We start from the raw sequence: 18,223 nt of genomic DNA, 5'->3' as shown, positions 1-18,223 counted from the left end.
GCACCACCTGTATAAACACCTGCAGCCTCCCGACGCGTCTCACAGCCCTGCCGCAGAGCTGGACCCCGGAGCGCTGGCCGGAGCCGGTTCACGGGTCACGTCACCGCACTGCACCCAACGGTGTGGACAGGTGGCATTCGGAGCCACCCCTGCTGGCGTTCCCGCGGCTCCAGGCACGGTACCCACCTGAGGAAGACCTCCTCCATCGTGGTGACAGAGGCACCATAGCTAGCGATCCCCAGCTCCTCTCGCTTCTGCTCCAGCTCCGTGAACAGCGCCTCGAACCTGGGGCACGACACAGCCATGTAACCAGCGGCAGCGAAGGCACCGCGCCCGCTGGAGGGCCCCGCGGCGGCGGTTACCTGTGCGTGCTCTCCGTGGGCAGGATGAAGGACAGCTCTGCCCCCGCGTTGCTCTCCAGGGTGGCATTGGGCACGTACTGACAAACGAGCCGGGAGATCTCCCCAAGGTTACAGTGCGGCTCCTTCACCATCACCATGTGGTAGCCGGCCCCTGGAGGAGACGACCGGTCACAAAGGGAACTCCACCCCGGGCAGACCTAGGCTCTGGCTGCTGGGAGCCGACCAGGCCTCGTGCAGCATGACACGGATCTGTGCCACCCACCGCGGGCCCCACAACAGCGCCCGGAGGCTCTCGCTGCGCCCCTCGGCGGGGTGTGACCCCGGGACCAGCGCTGATCCAGAGGGTGCCGCAGGAGCGGAAACCCTCCCAGCCTCGGGGGGCCCGCAGTCTGGGAACGAGCACCCAGGCCAGCCCTATGGCCCGTCCAGCCCACACTGGCGCCTCAGAGGGAGCAAAGGGAACAGGACAATCCGCGACCGACCCAGCCCATCCGCCAGGCTCAGCGCCAGCACTCAGAGGGTTTGGGACACGTGGGGTCCTGTCCTTGGCTAACAGCCCTCCAGGGACCGACCCTGCCTGGCCTGACCCACGGTCTCGGCGTGGGGAGTGAGGGCAGACGGGGGCCTTGGGTTTCCTTGTTTGCCCCACCGCCTTCCACCCTTGGATTCCTCCTCCCCAGACACAGCGCTCCGGGGCGGACGTAGCCCCCAGCACGACACTGGCCTACCCACCGCAGCACCCACCCTGCCCGGGCCCCGCTCGCAGGGGACTGGGCCCAGCTCCCCGCCCCCCCATACCTGCCATCAGGCTGACAGGCAGCTGGGCCAATCCGAGCGAGTCTGTTGGGACCTGGCGAAGGGGGGAGCAGGGCCACGTGGGTTCCGCCCGGGAGCTCGTCTGCCACACCGGAGGCAGCAGCCAGGCCCACGCCGGGGAGGGGGAGGGGGAGCCGGGACAAATGTAAGCTAACCTGGTGTTCCCTCCCACACAGTGTGCGAGGGTGGGGCAGGCCACAAGGCACCACCACGAGGCCTGGCGTTCTCCCCCCCACGTGTGGGGGGGGCTGGGCGAGCCGGAAGGCGCCGCCACGAGGCCTGGCGTTCCCTCCCCTGGGCACGTGGGGGGGGCTGGGCGAGCCGGAAGGCGCCGCCACGAGGCCTGGCGTTCCCTCCCCTGGGCACGTGGGGGGCAGGGGAGCCACAAGGCACCGCCACGAGGCCTGGCGGTCGCTCCCCTGGGCGCGTGGGGGGAAGGGGAGCCACAAGGCACCACCACGAGGCCTGGCGGTTCCTCCCCTGGGCGCGTGGGGGGCAGGGGAGCCACACGGCACCACCACGAGGCCTGGCGGTCCCTCCCCTGGGCGCGTGGGGGGAAGGGGAGCCACAAGGCACCACCACGAGGCCTGGCGTTCCCTCCCCTCGGCGCGTGGGGGGCGGGGGAGCCACAAGGCACCGCCACGAGGCCTGGCGTTCCCTCCCCTCGCCGCGTGGGGGGCGGGGCGAGCCACAAGGCACCGCCACGAGGCCTGGCGTTCCCTCCCCTGGGCGCGTGGGGAGCCACAAGGCACCACCACGAGGCCTGGCGTTCTCCCCCCCACGTGTGGGGGGGGCTGGGCGAGCCGGAAGGCGCCGCCACGAGGCCTGGCGTTCCCTCCCCTGGGCACGTGGGGGGGGCTGGGCGAGCCGGAAGGCGCCGCCACGAGGCCTGGCGTTCCCTCCCCTGGGCACGTGGGGGGCAGGGGAGCCACAAGGCACCGCCACGAGGCCTGGCGGTCGCTCCCCTGGGCGCGTGGGGGGAAGGGGAGCCACAAGGCACCACCACGAGGCCTGGCGGTTCCTCCCCTGGGCGCGTGGGGGGCAGGGGAGCCACACGGCACCACCACGAGGCCTGGCGGTCCCTCCCCTGGGCGCGTGGGGGGAAGGGGAGCCACAAGGCACCACCACGAGGCCTGGCGTTCCCTCCCCTCGGCGCGTGGGGGGCGGGGGAGCCACAAGGCACCGCCACGAGGCCTGGCGTTCCCTCCCCTCGCCGCGTGGGGGGCGGGGCGAGCCACAAGGCACCGCCACGAGGCCTGGCGTTCCCTCCCCTGGGCGCGTGGGGAGCCACAAGGCACCGCCACGAGGCCTGGCGGTCCCTCCCCTCGGCGCGTGGGGGGCGGGGGGAGCCACAAGGCACCGCCACGAGGCCTGGCGTTCCCTCCCCTCGGCGCGTGGGGGGCGGGGGGAGCCACAAGGCACCGCCACGAGGCCTGGCGTTCCCTCCCCTGGCGCGTGGGGGGCGGGGGGAGCCACAAGGCACCGCCACGAGGCCTGGCGGTCCCTCCCCTGGGCGCGTGGGGGGCGGGGCGAGCCACATGGCGCCGCCACGAGGCCTGGCGGTCCCTCCCCTGGGCGCGTGGGGGGCGGGGCGAGCCACATGGCGCCGCCACGAGGCCTGGCGGTCCCTCCCCTGGGCACGTGGGGGGCGGGGCGAGCCACAAGGCGCCGCCACGAGGCCTGGCGTTCCCTCCCCTGGGCGCGTGGGGAGCCACAAGGCGCCGCCACGAGGCCTGGCGTTCCCTCCCCTGGGCGCGTGGGGAGCCACAAGGCGCCGCCACGAGGCCTGGCGTTCCCTCCCCTGGCGCGTGGGGGGCGGGGGGAGCCACAAGGCACCGCCACGAGGCCTGGCGGTCCCTCCCCTGGGCGCGTGGGGGGCGGGGCGAGCCACAAGGCGCCGCCACGAGGCCTGGCGTTCCCTCCCCTGGGCGCGTGGGGAGCCACAAGGCGCCGCCACGAGGCCTGGCGTTCCCTCCCCTGGCGCGTGGGGGGCGGGGGGAGCCACAAGGCACCGCCACGAGGCCTGGCGGTCCCTCCCCTGGGCGCGTGGGGGGCGGGGCGAGCCACAAGGCGCCGCCACGAGGCCTGGCGGTCCCTCCCCTGGGCACGTGGGGGGCAGGGCGAGCCACAAGGCGCCGCCACGAGGCCTGGCGTTCCCTCCCCTGGCGCGTGGGGGGCGGGGGGAGCCACAAGGCACCGCCACGAGGCCTGGTGGTCCCTCCCCTGGGCGTGTGGGGGGCTGGGCGAGCCACAAGGCGCCGCCACGAGGCCTGGCGTTCCCTCCCCTGGGCGCGTGGGGAGCCACAAGGCGCCGCCACGAGGCCTGGCGGTCCCTCCCCTGGGCGCGTGGGGAGCCACAAGGCGCCGCCACGAGGCCTGGCGGTCCCTCCCCTGGGCACGTGGGGGGCGGGGCGAGCCACAAGGCGCCGCCACGAGGCCTGGCGGTCCCTCCCCTGGGCGCGTGGGGAGCCACAAGGTGCCGCCACGAGGCCTGGCGGTCCCTCCCCTGGGCGCGGGGGCGTGGTGTTCCCGGCCGTACCGTATTTGTGCTTGAGGAAGAGCGAGGAGCCGCAGCACTGCAGCTCGCCCTGCGCCATGATGGCGATGCGGTCGCCCAGCAGGTCCGCCTCGTCCATGAAGTGGGTGGTCAGCAGGATGGTTCGGCTGCTCCGCTGCTGCTGGAGCAGGTCCCAGGTGGCCCTGCGGGAGGCTGGGTCCATCCCCGACGTCGGCTCGTCCAGCATCACCACCTGCGTGCAGGGACGGGACCATCAGCCGCCACCAGACGGACAGTGCACACGCGTGGACGGGCCGTGGGACAGGGACTCAACCCAGCAGGGAGCACGGGGAGCAGGCAGGAGGAGCTGGCTGGTCTCGCACACGGGCTACATTGGGACTTAATGGGCAGCAGGGAGGTGGAGGGCGCAGGCTGGCACAGGTAGGTACGAAGGGAGGAGGTGTTGGCCTTATGCATCAAGAACCCAGATGCTTGTCCCGAGGGCGGGGGAGGGCAGAGGCAGCCCACTGGGATAAAGGGGTAACGAAGAGGGGTGACGTCACAGCAAGGGTCTACCTGGAGCAGCAAAGCAGGGAGAGGAGGTGGGGGAGGCAGTCCCAGGAGTAACAGACCTGCCCAGAGCCCACGCCCTGGTAGCAACAGGGCACTGGAACCCCCGGACCTAAGGCTTGTCTGTGAGCACGGGAGAGATCGGGCCAGGCAGACAGCCACGCGAGCCTCGGCTCTGAGCAGCAGGGCTACGACTCTGGAGGTGGGAGGCAATTCGGGGGAAAGCAATTCACGATCTCAGGAAAGGGCAGAGAATCAGCAGAACACAGACGGCGACCGGGAGCGGGCAGGCCAGGCCCACGGGAGGGAAGTCTCAGGGATAAGAGTCCAGGGCAGCTGCCCTGGTGCAAGAAGGAAGCCGAGTCGGAGGCCGGCCGGGCCGTGCCAGGCGCTCTGTGGCGATCAGAAAGGAACCCTACAGAAAGTGGAGCGAGGGGAATTGCTAGAGGGCAGAAGAGCAGCACCAGCATGTCAGGGCCAGACCGCAACAGCCTGGCACAAAACAAGCTACCTCGAGCAAGGGACGGGCCTCGTCAAAGAGAGGAAGAGGCAGGAAAGTGCAGGCCCCTGCTCCCGGGAAGGGGTGCGATCAGACAGCCACAAGGAGGACGAGGGGTTAACGCCCGTTTTGCTTCAGTCCAGATGCTCCACACAGTTGATATTAACACGAGTGGGAGGGACCGCGGGCCAAGCCAGGCAAGGGACCTTCGCACGCGTTAGGTGTCTGCATGTCCGCAGGGCCTGATGAAATTCATCGCAGGGCACCGACGGAACCGGCTGAAGCCACCTCGGAACCGTGCGCATGATCTTGGAGGCCAGCGGGGCTGTGAGGACGAGCCCAGCGCAAGCCGGGCCGAGCCAGCGAGTTTCCGCGTCTGAGGAGACTGGCCTGGTGGCCGGGAGCCGTCACACAGGCCCCAGAGACAGGCGGGCGAGAGGCAAGTGCGACGAGCCGTGAGCACGAGGGGCTGACCGACGGCACTCCAAGCCCAGCTCTCAACAGGCCTGTCAATCGGGGAGGGCGGATGCAGTGGGGTCCTGCAGGGGGCAGTGCCAGGTCTGGGGCTAGTCGACATTTCACTATGACTTGGATACCGGAGTGGAGAGGCTGCCTGTCAAACCTGCAATGACTCCACGCGGGGAGGGGCTGCAAGCACTCGGAGGCCCGCATTCAATTCAAAGGCCACCGGGGCAGTGAGAGACCCGCTCTGAGATCAACAGGGTGAAATTCAGGACAGACAAGAGCAAGTTATTGCAGGAGGAAAGGGAAAGGCAGCGCCCCACTAACCGCGGGGAAGCGGCAGAGGGAAGGGGGGTTACAGCGGGTCACGAATCGGCACAAGCCAGCGATGAGAGACCGGCCAGTAGCCCTCTGGGCGGCACGAACACAAGCGCCGCAGGGCAGGCTGCGGAAGGAGCTGCCCCGTTCCACTGGCGCTGCGGAGGTCTCCGCGGGAGAGGCCCAGAGGAGGGCAACGGAGCGAAAAGAGGGGCCCAAACCTGCCCTGGGAGGGAGGGTTACACAAACTGGGCTCGTTGAGCGGAGCGGGACAGGACCCGGCCTGCCCCGAGGAGGCCAGTGACCCCTTAGTCCCCACAGCCACAGAGAGGTGCCGGGCTTAACCCGCCGGCAGGGAGCTGCAGGGGCCGGCACAGGGAAACGCTTCCTCGCCTAAGGGGGGCTAAGCTTTGGCGCAGGCCTCCCCGGGAGGCTGCGGGATCCCTGGCACTGCGGCTGGACAGACACCCCCCGAGAGGTCTCGGTTTCCTAGGCCCCGCCTTGGTGCCCTCCCGAGGCCTGTCCAGTCCTACACGCCTCTGGCTCTGGGGCAGGCAGGGGGCCAGCGGGCCCGGGCCGAGCCCAGGTCAGTGCCAGCGTGAAGTCAGCACAGCGGAGGGACCAACAGCCACACTCGCCTGCCTCAGTGGGCAAGGGAGGCTGCCAGAACCCGCCCGGTAACTGGTCCAGGCAAGGCAGCCTGGCCTCCCGCCTCCCGTTCTGGGGGTCCTGGGCCCCAGCACCCGCTGTTCTAACCACCGTGACTCAGCAGCTGTTTGCCACAGCCCTGTCCCCAAAAGCCCTTTGCTGTAGCCACTGAACGACACAGCCTCCCTGTGCCCGAGACCACCAGTGCGCCCCCTGCTGGCAGAGCGGGCGCAGCTCGGGACCGGCCTCCCTGCCAGGGGAGCTCCCTCACTCGCCAGCGCGGGAGCCGCTTGCCTTGGAGTCGCCGATGAGCGCGATGCCGATGGACAGCTTGCGCTTCATGCCCCCGGACAGCGCCTTGGACCGAGCGCCGCACTTCTCCTCCAGCCGCAGCAGCCTCACGATGCGGGCGATCTCCTCCGGGCACTTCAGCGGGGGGTAGCCCTTCAGCTGGCGGCGAGGGGGGAGGGTTAACGCTCGAGAAAGGGGCTGGGACACCCGGGCAGCCCCTTCGCACGGGGCCCTGCTCACGCTGCTCCCAGGGGAAGGCCACGCCCCGTGCTCCCTCCCCCCACGCTTCCCAGTGAATCCCTCCCGCAGGGCTCTCCCCGGTGCCGGGATCAGACCCTCCCCGGTTAAATCCCAGGGCCCCAGCCAGAGAAACCTCGGTGCCTTCGCTTAGCTTGTCTGGCCAAGAGGCTTATGGCGAAGGCCAAGCCAGGGATGTCAGAGCGTAGCCGTTCGGAGGGTTAACCGATCAGCAGCAGCCAATCCGGTTCCATTACGGTCACACGCCGGCTCCCAGCCAGCTTCCGGGGAGCCAGCTGCCGCTCCGCACTGCGGGCTCTGCATCAGAGCTCATGGGGCGGCAGCCAGCTCGCCGGGAGCGGGGCCGGCAGCAGGGAGGCCAGTGCGCCAGGAGCCAGCTTGTAAGCCGGCTGCTGGTAGCCGGTGCTGCTCCCAGGGCACAGCTGGCTGGCTGCGCTGCAGCAGGGATGTCTACGGGTAAGCAGTTAACCAGCCTGTCGGGAGCCGAGGGCCACTCCAGCCCCCCCCCCAGCGCGGAGGCCGGGGGCCCCACAGGCTGGAATGGTGAGATCTCATTGGGTGGGTAGCCGGTTGAAGGTTACCCACATCCCTACTGCAGTGCAGGCTCCACGCAGTCAGCCCGCAGCGCCTAGCCGCTGAGCTGGTTCGTGGGCCCACGGTTCCAACCGCCACCGGTTTTGCACTCGAACCCCAGCACAGGGCGGCTCTGCCTGAACGGGGCGGCTTGCAGCTCTGCGCCCAGCCCCGGGAAACGGGACGGCACGAGGTCCCTGCGGAGGCCACTCTCGGAGCCAGGACTGCCCCGCTCTCAGACCCGCGGCTCTGTGGAAAGGCCCCGATGCGGCTGAGCGCCTAGGAGACCCCCGCTGTGGCCCAGGGGGCTGGGCCCGGCTCAGGCTGCCTCTCCATCGCTCTGCCGCACCCGCTAACGGAACAAGCCCCGCCCGCACCGCCCGCCGGGCCTCTCCATCGCTCTCCCGCACCCACTAACGGAACAGGCCCCGCCCGCACCGCCCGCCGGGCCTCTCCATCGCTCTCCCGCACCCACTAACGGAACAGGCCCCGCCCGCACCGCCCGCCGGGCCTCTCCATCGCTCTCCCACACCCACTAACGGAACAGGCCCCGCCCGCACCGCCCGCCGGGCCTCTCCATCGCTCTGCCGCACCCACTAACGGAACAGGCCCCGCCCGCACCGCCCGCCGGTCCTCTCCATCGCTCTCCCGCACCCGCTAACGGAACAGGCCCCGCCCGCACCGCCCGCCGGGCCTCTCCATCGCTCTGCCGCACCCGCTAACGGAACAAGCCCCGCCCGCACCGCCCGCCGGGCCTCTCCAGCGCTCTGCCGCACCCGCTAACGGAACAAGCCCCGCCCGCACCGCCCGCCGGGCCTCTCCAGCGCTCTGCCGCACCCACTAACGGAACAGGCCCCGCCCGCACCGCCCGCCGGGCCTCTCCATCGCTCTGCCGCACCCGCTAACGGAACAGGCCCCGCCCGCACTGCCCGCCGGGCCTCTCCAGCGCTCTCCCGCACCCACTAACGGAACAGGCCCCGCCCGCACCGCCCGCCGGGCCTCTCCATCGCTCTGCCGCACCCACTAACGGAACAGGCTCCGCCCGCACTGCCCGCCGGGCCTCTCCAGCGCTCTCCCGCACCCGCTAATGGAACAGGCCCCGCCCGCACCGCCCGCCGGGCCTCTCCATCGCTCTGCCGCACCCACTAACGGAACAGGCTCCGCCCGCACCGCCCGCCGGGCCTCTCCATTGCTCTGCCGCACCCGCTAACGGAACAGGCCCCGGCTGCCCGGCGGCACCCACAGCACCGACCATGCCCTTTCAAACCAGAGCAGGGCCCAGCTTGAACCGGGCTCACTCCGCATTCGCCAAACCAGGCTACAGGAGCAAGCGAAACCGGAAGGAATACGCTGTTCAAATGGAAGCCCGGGCTTCCGCAGGGGCCGTGCCTGACCCCAGGGGCCGCACGCCGGCCTGCAGCCAGCCCCGCGCCGACAGAACCGCACAGGGGAGGCGGTATTGCAAAGGACAAGCCGCCAGTGCCGGGTGTGGGGCAGTGACAGGGCCCAGCCTCGCTGATGGCGGCTGCGGGGCCCAGCCCAACCCCCTGGGCTGCCAGGACTTCTGCAGACAGACGGGCCCCCTGCCTCCTCCCGGCCCCCCCCTCCCTGCAGCTCACCCCAGAGTAGAAGTGCAGATGCTCCGCCACCGTCATGTTGTCGAAGAGCACGTCGTGCTGGGGACACAGGCCCAGGCTCCTGCGGATCAGCACCATGTCCCGGGCGATCTCGTAGCCGTTGACGTAGGCTTGGCCGCTGGTGGGCGGGTACAGCCCTGGGGGGGAACACACGGCCATGGGGCAGAGCTGGGAGACGCCAGGGCCCCGGCTCCCACTCCCTGGGGTCCCCCCCTCGCCCCAGGTCAACGTGCTTCAGGCAAAGACCCACCGGGGCCCTGGGGGATCCCCCCGCCCTTCGCACAGCTGGCAGGGCTTGCACTGCCCTGGGGTGCAGCCCAGACTGGTGTAGAGAGCCTGGACGATCAACAGCGAGGTCTGCCTTGGTCTAGAACCTATGGAGCCGCACGACAACTGGCCACGCAGGAGGCAGGTACCAGCCTGGCCAGCGCGTCCTCTGCTCTGCACGCTGCTGGGCGCCACGGGGAGGGCCAGCCACCCCGGCCGAGGTTCCCAGGCGTCCCTGGTCCGTGGGCCAGGCCCCACGAGGCGGCGGAAGGAGCCGTGACAACGCAGGGCGCTGTGAGGCGACAAGAGCCCTTCCCTTCCAAGCGCCCCGCCGGGCGTCACCCAGGAAACGAGGAGGCAGGGGAAGCAGCGTGGGCAAAGGAACAGGCCGGAGTCAGACCAGGACAAGAGGCACCAGGGCAGCACCGGCGAGGTGCCCAGAACACCTGTCTCTTTCCAACAGGCCTCTGATGGCAGAGCAGCAGGGGGCGGGCGGGCGGCTCGACAAGCAAGCCAGGAGCAAAGCTCTCAGCAGGGGCCGACGGAGCAGGGCAGGCGGAGCACAGGAGCGAGAGGAGGGCGCGGGTCTGTCCCACGTGGCACTGGGGAGCCGCAAGGGCTGTAGGACTGAGGGGCACACGGGAGGAGCCTCGTTACGTGGGAGGATCTCAGATGAAGGCAGCCCTGGCCCTGCCCACACGGACCAAAGGGAAGGGCAGGGAATAACGGACCGGGGCAAGCAGAAGATCCGGACCCAAGTTCAGCGGCAATGGGAAGACGAGAGGAAAAGGCAAAGCTCGGAGTCAGAGACAAGCCCGAGAGGGCGTGGGGACTCTGGCGTGCCACGGCGGAGCAGGACGGGACGGGAGCTGTGAAGTGGATCCACAAGGAACTGGACTCCAAAAACGGCACCGTAGGGAAGGCGACCGCCATTCTGACGAGCCAGAAAACCAGCCACACCACTCGCGAGCTGCACTGCTGGAGCGGGGCGCGGGGAGGGACAAGGGACAGGGCAGAGGAAGCGGCTGGTGGGAATGAGGACAGCTGGAGGCGGCAGAAAAGTACAATTGCTGCGACAGGAAAGAACGAGGCGACAGCGGGGCCGCGCGGACGACGGCCTGGCTCAGACACGCCGCACACAGAGCCGGATCCCGCATGCGGAGCTACACCAGAGCGCAAAGCCCTCGGGGCAGAGCGAGACAGAGCGGCCAGGCTGGGTCAGACCAACGGCCCATCCAGCCCAGGGTCCTGTCGCCCACAGTGGGCAATGCCGGGTGCCCCAGAGGGAGGGAACAGAACAGGGAATCATCCAGTGATCCCTCCCCTGTCGCCCATTCCCAGCCTCTGACCACAGAGGCTAGGGACACCCTCCCTGCCCATCCTGGCCAGTAGCCATTGATGGACCGAACCTCCATGAATTTAGCTAGTTCTTCTTTGAACTCTGTTATAGTCTTGGTCTTCACAACATCCTCTGGCGAGGAGTTCCACAGGTTGACGGGGCACCGTGTAAAGAAATGCTTCAAACCTGCTTCCTATTGACGTCTGTTGGTGACCGAGGATGCGTTGGACGAGCACAGGGAGGACCGATGTGGAACGAAGTGAATGAAGCTGGTACGAGGGAGACCGTGCTGACAAGACTTCCTTTGGCCCCGTGGCAGCTGCGGAGCTGGCGGATGGGCCAGAGAAGAGCAGACTGCGGTGGGGTGCGGACACCAGGCTCCTCGGCAGCTGGTTCTGGCTTCATACGCAGCAAAGCAAGACCCGCCCCCGAGCCACCACGCCGTGCTACCACGCGCCTGCCCCTGGATGGCCCGGGGGCTCGTACCTGTGAGCATGGACAGGGTGGTCGTCTTCCCGGCACCGTTGTGTCCCAGCAGCACTGTGATCTGCCCCTCGTACATGTTCAGGGTCAAGTCCCTCACGGCCTCCCTGGTCTTGTTCCCCACTTTGAACACCTGCGGGAGCAGCGGGGATGAGAAGGACACGTGCTCATCCCGGGGTGACCCATTTCGATGACTCAGCAACACGAGCAGTCGCTGGAAACTCCGCCGGCTACGCGATTAGTCGATAAGGGGGAGGGGCGCTCGCTAGCCCGCTGCGCCTCCGCCTTTGAGACGTACAAGAGCCACCCGCGGCTCTCGCTACGTTTCAAAGGGCGAGCGCGGCCGGCGGGCCCCACCCGAGCAGGGACTGCTTCCCCTCGCGCCGTTTCCCACCGCGCCTCTGGGGGGCACCGGCTCCTGCTCCCCGACTTGCTGCCCCCCATACAGAGGCAGCGGGGGGATGGCAATTGAGTAGGGACTCAACTACCCGATAAGCCTGGGCTAGGCTACTGGGTGGTCAACTAGTCGCTTCCGTCCCTAGTTCACCCCCCTTCGTATCTCCCCCCCCCCACGCTGAAATGACCCGGTACAAGAGACCCCCCCAGTGCATCCACACAGCAATCGCCAGCTACACGTAGGCAGCTTTGAACCCGTGAGAGGTCCGAGCCCCGGGGCAGGACAGGGCTCCCCGAATTCTCCGGCGCCCACGTCACCGCCTGCAGGCAGACGCCTTCCCAGCACCGGAGCTGGTTCACAGCAGCCCTAGGAGGGGTGCCCAGAGTCGTACCGGCCCTAGGGGGAATTGGGGCGGCCGCTCCAGGCCCTGCGTTGTGGGGGGCCCAGTGGCAACCGCCCCAACCGTCCTATGGCTGGAGGGACCCGGGGGATTCTGGGGCGGGGCAGCACAGGGGGGCAGGGGCTGCCTCACCTTGGAGAGGTGCTTTATTTTGATCCCTGACACCAGATCAGCAGGCTCTTCCTCGATGTACTGGCTCTTCAGGGCCTTCTCCGGGTCCTCCTCCTCCTCCTTCTCCTTCCCCAGGGCGGTTTGGGGCGTCCCGCACCAGTACGAGGGCTAACAGGAGAGACACGGGGGTGAGCCAGCTGCCGGGCACCGCGCTCCTGCCAACCGCGTCCAGACGGGACTTGCCCACCCCGCTCGCAGCAAGAGGCCCATGCGCAGAGCCGTGTGGCGCGCCGGCAGAGACCGGCCCTTCCTAACGCCACGCCCACTGGGCACGCCCCAGACCGGCCCCGCCCCGCTCAAACGGCATGCTCCCAGCACAGCAGGAGCCGAGGGGGTCCAGCGCCTCCCAGGATCGGGTCCCTGGGACACTGATCCTCTCCCCCCCCCATTCTCCCAGGGGCACCTCTGACCCTGCAGAACAAGCCCGGGAGGTGCGCTACATCCCTGCTCCGCCAACAGGCGCCAGCTCCCAAGGAGGCAGGCTCGTGCATCTGCACTCAGAGGCAGCGCGGACGGGCAGGGCGGCCGCTTGCCCGGTGCACGGGCGGCTCTGCCTCTAGCCGGAGACCCCACAGTGCGTTCGCACCAGCACCGCAAGGACCCCGGGCCCTGGAGAGGGGCTGGTGCCGACACTTCACCCTGCCCCGGGGGCTGAAGAGCCAGCCAGAGCGCGCCCGCCCCATCGCCGCCCGCCCGCCCCATCGCCGCCCGCCCGCCCCATCGCCGCACGCCCGCCCCATCGCCGCACGCCCGCCCCATCGCCGCACGCCTGCCCCATCGCCGCACGCCCGGGGAGGCCTGGCTCCCCTGCCAGCCAGTGGGGCTGCTCCCCAGTACGTGTTCCCTGCTTGCATCTCTCCGTCACGGAGCCCCTGCCTGGCACAGGGCAGCCAATGCCCATTCGAGCCCCACTGGGAGAAATGTCCTGGGCACAACCAGAGGCCCCCCCGCGCGGATGGCAGCCGGGCACGGCAGCGGCGCTCACCGTCAGGAAGAAGTACCAGGGCTGCGGCACGCCGTACTCCCCGGGGAAGACGGCCTCCACGTACCAGGCCACTAGGCCATAGAGCACCGAGTCCAGCAGCAGCATGCCCAGCACCTGCGCAAAGGTGAAGTTATCGTCCACGCTGACTGGCTTCGTGAGGTCCCGCCACTGCACGCCGGTCCCTGCAACGCACACGAGAGAGTCTGCGCCCGCCAGCCAGCAGCCACGGGGCCCGCGGTGCCTCCGCCGCAGGCTGGGGAACAGGCACGGGGGCTCCGTCTCCAGAAGGAGGAATCCCAATATGCATTCCCTGCCAACACAGGTCCCCTCCACCCCCCCCCGCGCCCCCGCGCCCGGCCCTCTGCCGGGTCCCCCCCTTCCCCCCGCGCCCGGCCCTCTGCCGGGTCCCCCCCTTCCCCCCGCGCCCGGCCCTCTGCCGGGTCCCCCCCTTCCCCCCGCGCCCGGCCCTCTGCCGGGTCCCCCCTTTCCCCCGCGCCCGGCCCTCTGCCGGGTCCCCCCCTTCCCCCCGCGCCCGGCCCTCTGCCGGGTCCCCCCTTTCCCCCGCGCCCGGCCCTCTGCCGGGTCCCCCTTTCCCCCCGCGCCCGGCCCTCTGCCGGGTCCCCCCTTTCCCCCGCGCCCGGCCCTCTGCCGGGTCCCCCCCTTCCCCCCGCGCCCGGCCCTCTGCCGGGTCCCCCCTTTCCCCCGCGCCCGGCCCTCTGCCGGGTCCCTCCCTTCCCCCCGCGCCCGGCCCTCTGCCGGGTCCCCCCCTTCCCCCGCGCCCGGCCCTCTGCCGGGTCCCTCCCTTCCCCCCGCGCCCGGCCCTCTGCCGGGTCCCCCCCTTCCCCCGCGCCCGGCCCTCTGCCGGGTCCCTCCCTTCCCCCGCGCCCGGCCCTCTGCCGGGTCCCTCCCTTCCCCCCGCGCCCGGCCCTCTGCCGGGTCCCTCCCTTCCCCCCGCGCCCGGCCCTCTGCCGGGTCCCTCCCTTCCCCCGCGCCCGGCCCTCTGCCGGGTCCCTCCCTTCCCCCCGCGCCCGGCCCTCTGCCGGGTCCCTCCCTTCCCCCCGCGCCCGGCCCTCTGCCGGGTCCCTCCCTTCCCCCGCGCCCGGCCCTCTGCCGGGTCCCTCCCTTCCCCCCGCGCCCGGCCCTCTGCCGGGTCCCTCCCTTCCCCCGCGCCCGGCCCTCTGCCGGGTCCCTCCCTTCCCCCCGCGCCCGGCCCTCTGCCGGGTCCCTCCCTTCCCCCGCGCCCGGCCCTCTGCCGGGTCCCTCCCTTCCCCCCGCGCCCGGCCCTCTGCCGGGTCCCTCCCTTCCCCCCCCCGCCCTCTCCCCTGCGCGCGCCCTGCGTGTCTCTTGTCCCCAGCGTGTGCACACTGGAGGCGGAGGGGCGACAGAAATCACCTCTGGCAGCTAACCACCATGAACAGGTTTAGCCCCGTGGCTCTCGGACGGCGGGTGGGGAACCCCACGGGGGTTGTGAGTCTGAGACCCCCGGCTCAGCGCAGGCCTATGACCTGGCTAAACACCCGCCCTGCCCTCCCCGCGGATGACTCGCACGAGGAGTCCAACCGCCCTGCGTAACGCTCTGTCCAGCGCGGCCCCGAGCGGCGGCGAACGCAGTCTGCGCCCACCCACCAATCCCAGCTGTGCCAGCCTGGCGGGGAGGTGCTTCCCTCCGGCCGCAGGCAGCTCCCCGGAGAAGCGGGCGCTATCCAGACCCTCAGAGCCGCTAAGCACGTGCCGGGAGACGCCTGCCGAAGGGCAGCCCCCGGCCCTGGCTGCGCAAGGGTCTCCTCTCACTTGGGCCTTCAGTGGCACAGGAGCAGGGACGACGGGGCCCGATCGCAGCGCCTCGCCCCCAGCCCAGGAGCAATTCACGGGCACGTGCTCAAGGGACTCGTGTTCCTGGGCGTCCCGCCACTCACCTTTCCCTTCGAACATGCCTAGGAGCTGCGCCCCCATGGCCATGGCGACGTTGGAGATGAGGCAGGACGCCAGCTTCTGGCTGTGGGACATGAGGTCGTAGCGCGGCGAGATGAAGAAGTAGGGGATGTAGGAGAAGAAGTAAAGGAAGCCCCCGGCCGCAGCGGCCACGTTCGCTGCAGGTGCAGAGAAAGAAAAGCCCTTTTCAGCAGCACGGGGAGACCCGCACGGACAGGCGTGGCCCAGGGCCCCGAGCGCCAGGCGGCAGCCAATTGAATGACTGGCCCCAGGCCACTGCAGGTCCGTAGCTGAGCTGGGACTACGCCAGAGCCTCCCCCAGAGCGCCCCACGCCGCGCAGCCGCTACGGAGAGGCCTCGTGGCGTGCGCCGGCCCTCGTGCAAAGGTGCAGGGGGGAGGGGCACGCTTCCCGTGCACGCAGCGCAGAACACAGCCGAGCGGGGACGTGCCCCGACAGCCCCTCCCCGGCCCCCACGCGGACTGCCCGGGACGTGTCCGCAAGCCCCACACAGCCACCGGCAACGGGACGTGCTCCCAGCCCTTCCCAGACGCCCACCACCCGGGGTGGAAACCCCGCTGAGTTAGTTAACTGGGGGGGGCCTGCTCACGACGGGCCCCGCGGGGCTGGAGCAGCCCCCCGCCTCCTGAACGTTTACCGGTTAGTCGACTATTCTGTAGCCCCTGGGGCGGGGCCGGCAGCCAGTGCGCTCTGGCCCCGCCCCCGAGGAGCCGCTGCCCCTCCACGCTGCTGCCTCCCCATCAGAGGCAGCAGCGCGGGATGCCAGGCAGGAGCTGGCCCCAAGGGGGGCCAATTTAAACACCAGCTCCCCTCGCAGACCAGCTGCCTGTCGCCCTGTGCCCGAGGGCCCTGCAAGGTCTGTGGGGTCCGAAGCCAGGCTGGGCCTCTCCCTCCTCGCACAGCCCCGCCGCTAAGGGGCATGGATCCCGCAGCGCCTCTTCGACGCCCCGTCTTCCGCGGCGCAACCGGCTGCATCCTGGCTAGCGGCTGTGCTGACTGCTCCGAGGCCGCTCAGACTCTGGCTGAGCCGGGTCGGCAGGCGGATCCGCAAGGGGGTGGAGAAGGGGCCATTGCCCCGCGGATGTCAAAGGTTACCGGGGGCTCACCTCGGGAGAAGAAGGTGCTGACCATGAAGCTGAAGGAGATGGAGGAGATGGAGAAGATGGCCAGGAAGGTGAAGACCAGGGTTGGGTCACTGTTGGTGAGCACCGCCCCCTGCTGGCTCACCTACGAACAACATTCGGGCCATGAGCTCGCACAGCAGCTAGGCTGGGGCAGAGGGCAGCACAGAACAAGGGACGAGACCCAAGAGCTGCCGGAGCTACGGGCGGGATGATCCTGGCGCCGACCAGACTCTACAGCAGAGCGGCCTTTGCGCCCCCACACGCCAGGGCCTCCTCAGGCTCCTCACCAGAGGGCCCAACCCACAGTCCCTCCGGCCCAGCACGGCACAGGAAAGCCGTCGGCCGCGGTTCTGGGACGCCTGCCCAGGAGGAACGGCTCCTCCCAACGGAGAGGCCACACAGACACAACCCTCAGCAGGAGGCTTAGAGCCCTTGGAAAAGCCAGGGCAGCCGACTCCGTTAGCAACCAGATGTCCCTGCTGCCCTGAGGACACCCCTCTCCGGAGCCCTGCAGCGCCTGGCCTCCACGACACCTTGCGGCGAGAAGTTCCACAGATGAAGCGCCGAAGCTCCGTGCCAAGTGAGCTGTGGGCTCTGCAGGGGGAAGCCAAACCCAGGGCGGCAAAGGCCCTGCCTGGAGGAGCGAAGTGACCGTCCAGGTTCCTTGCCCTGAGAAGGGGCAGGCCCCTGCCACCCACTGCGGACTTACCCTGGCTTGGGGCATGAGCAGAAAGGTTCTCGGGAGCCGGGAGCGGTGGGAAATACAACTCGGGAGGCCCATGAGTGTGTAAGACACCCCCAGCGGATGGCGGGAAAGCAAGTCCCCCCGCCGCTGGTGCCAGGACTCACCTTGACACAGAAGAGCACGGTGACGAAGAAGATGGAGACCAGGAGGAAGAGGAAGAACATGAGGAACCAGGCACTCCAGTGCAGCCAGTTGCTGAGGCCCATCATGCGCATGTACTCCTGCGGGAGGCCAACGCAAGCTGTCCGTTACCCACGGCCCTGCCGTTGGGGGCGCGGGGCAGGAAGAGGCGGCCGAGGGGCCAGGCCCCGCGTGGGACGCAGGGTGCGGTGGGCACAGCCTCCGAACAGGGATCGCCAGTGGCGCCAGATGGCCTGGGGGTGGCGCCGGCGAGAGAGCAGGGTGCCCGGACCCACTTAGGGACCATCGCGATGCTCTGGTCTGACCCAGGAAAAGCCCCTCCCCCTGCGGAACGGGCACCAGGGCCCTCACATCAGCAACCCCACGCGCTAGCCGGACCCCCATCTCTAGGGGTGAAACAAGGCGTCGTGCCCTGACACAGACAGCCCCGTTCCCCAGCCACCCCCATGCAGCTCCCCTGCCCCCCCAGCTCCCCGCTGCAGGCACCAGACAGACAGAGCCGAGACCTCCCCTTCTGGAATTAGCCCCCGGCCCCCTTCTGCGCTCTGCTCTTCAGGTGGGATCCGGCAGCGTGCCGGGGTGGGTAAGCGAAGCCCTGCCTGCAGGGACCTAGGCGTGTGCAGACACCTGGGGCGAATTCCTGCCAAGGACAGCACCCAGCCTGAAGCAAAGCCAGACTCCAGCCACTCGCCGGCCTCCCTCCAGGGCTATTCTGGGCCATGGGTTCCCCCAGCCCCCGTCTCCCTTGTGCCACCAGACTCTGGCCCACGTGGCATGTTCAGGTCTCGCCAGGCAGCCTCATTGCCCCGGAGTTCTCCTCTCTGCCGGCACGGACACACCCGCTTCCTCCAGGCACAGGGCCAGGCCTCTCGAACCCCATCTGACCCCCCAGACCGGAGGGCCCTGGCTCAGCCTGCCAGGAAGCCTCCGGCACGGCCATTACCTTCAGCTTCTTCTCCTTCTCGTGCACCACGGCGCGGACGATGTTGAGCGAGGTGTAAGTGAAGCTGAGCATGAGCAGCAGGGGCAGCTGGTTCTGGATGGCCAGGAGGAAGAGGTCGTTGACGTAGGGTGGGTAGGGGAAGCGCCGCACGGCCACCGTCACCCCCTCCAGCAGGCTGGCGGCCGAGGCGTTGGCGTGGTACTGCATGATGGCTATATCCACAGCATGCTGCACGGCCAGGAACCCCTCCCGGAGGTACCCTGCGGGAGAAAGCCCGTGCCGAGACGTGAGGCACTGCAGGACACAGCACCAGCTGCGGCGAGAGGCCAACGTGTGTGAGCATAA

General features: G+C 69.9%; 1 protein-coding gene across 1 annotated transcript in view; it reads right to left on the bottom strand.

Annotated features, from left to right (window-relative positions):
* The window catches only part of ABCA3 (ATP binding cassette subfamily A member 3), a 71,084-nt gene that overhangs the window by 23,581 nt on the left and 29,280 nt on the right, over positions 1–18,223 (bottom strand). The window contains exons 6-17 of the mRNA XM_075899035.2: positions 17,879–18,138; positions 16,899–17,015; positions 16,032–16,152; positions 14,890–15,063; positions 12,974–13,155; positions 11,950–12,096; positions 11,024–11,153; positions 8,914–9,068; positions 6,467–6,622; positions 3,718–3,928; positions 363–513; positions 187–285 (exon numbers count right to left, since the gene is read on the bottom strand). Of these exons, the coding sequence (XP_075755150.2) occupies positions 187–285; positions 363–513; positions 3,718–3,928; positions 6,467–6,622; positions 8,914–9,068; positions 11,024–11,153; positions 11,950–12,096; positions 12,974–13,155; positions 14,890–15,063; positions 16,032–16,152; positions 16,899–17,015; positions 17,879–18,138 (1,903 nt within the window). The remainder of the gene's footprint in view (positions 1–186; positions 286–362; positions 514–3,717; positions 3,929–6,466; positions 6,623–8,913; positions 9,069–11,023; positions 11,154–11,949; positions 12,097–12,973; positions 13,156–14,889; positions 15,064–16,031; positions 16,153–16,898; positions 17,016–17,878; positions 18,139–18,223) is intronic.

Source organism: Pelodiscus sinensis, chromosome 15 (genome assembly GCF_052426305.1).
Source record: "Pelodiscus sinensis isolate ZL-2025 chromosome 15, ASM5242630v1, whole genome shotgun sequence".
Taxonomy (NCBI): Eukaryota; Metazoa; Chordata; order Testudines; family Trionychidae; genus Pelodiscus; species Pelodiscus sinensis.
The sequence above is the reverse complement of the archived record's forward strand: the minus strand, read 5'-3'. Positions and strand labels throughout refer to the sequence as shown.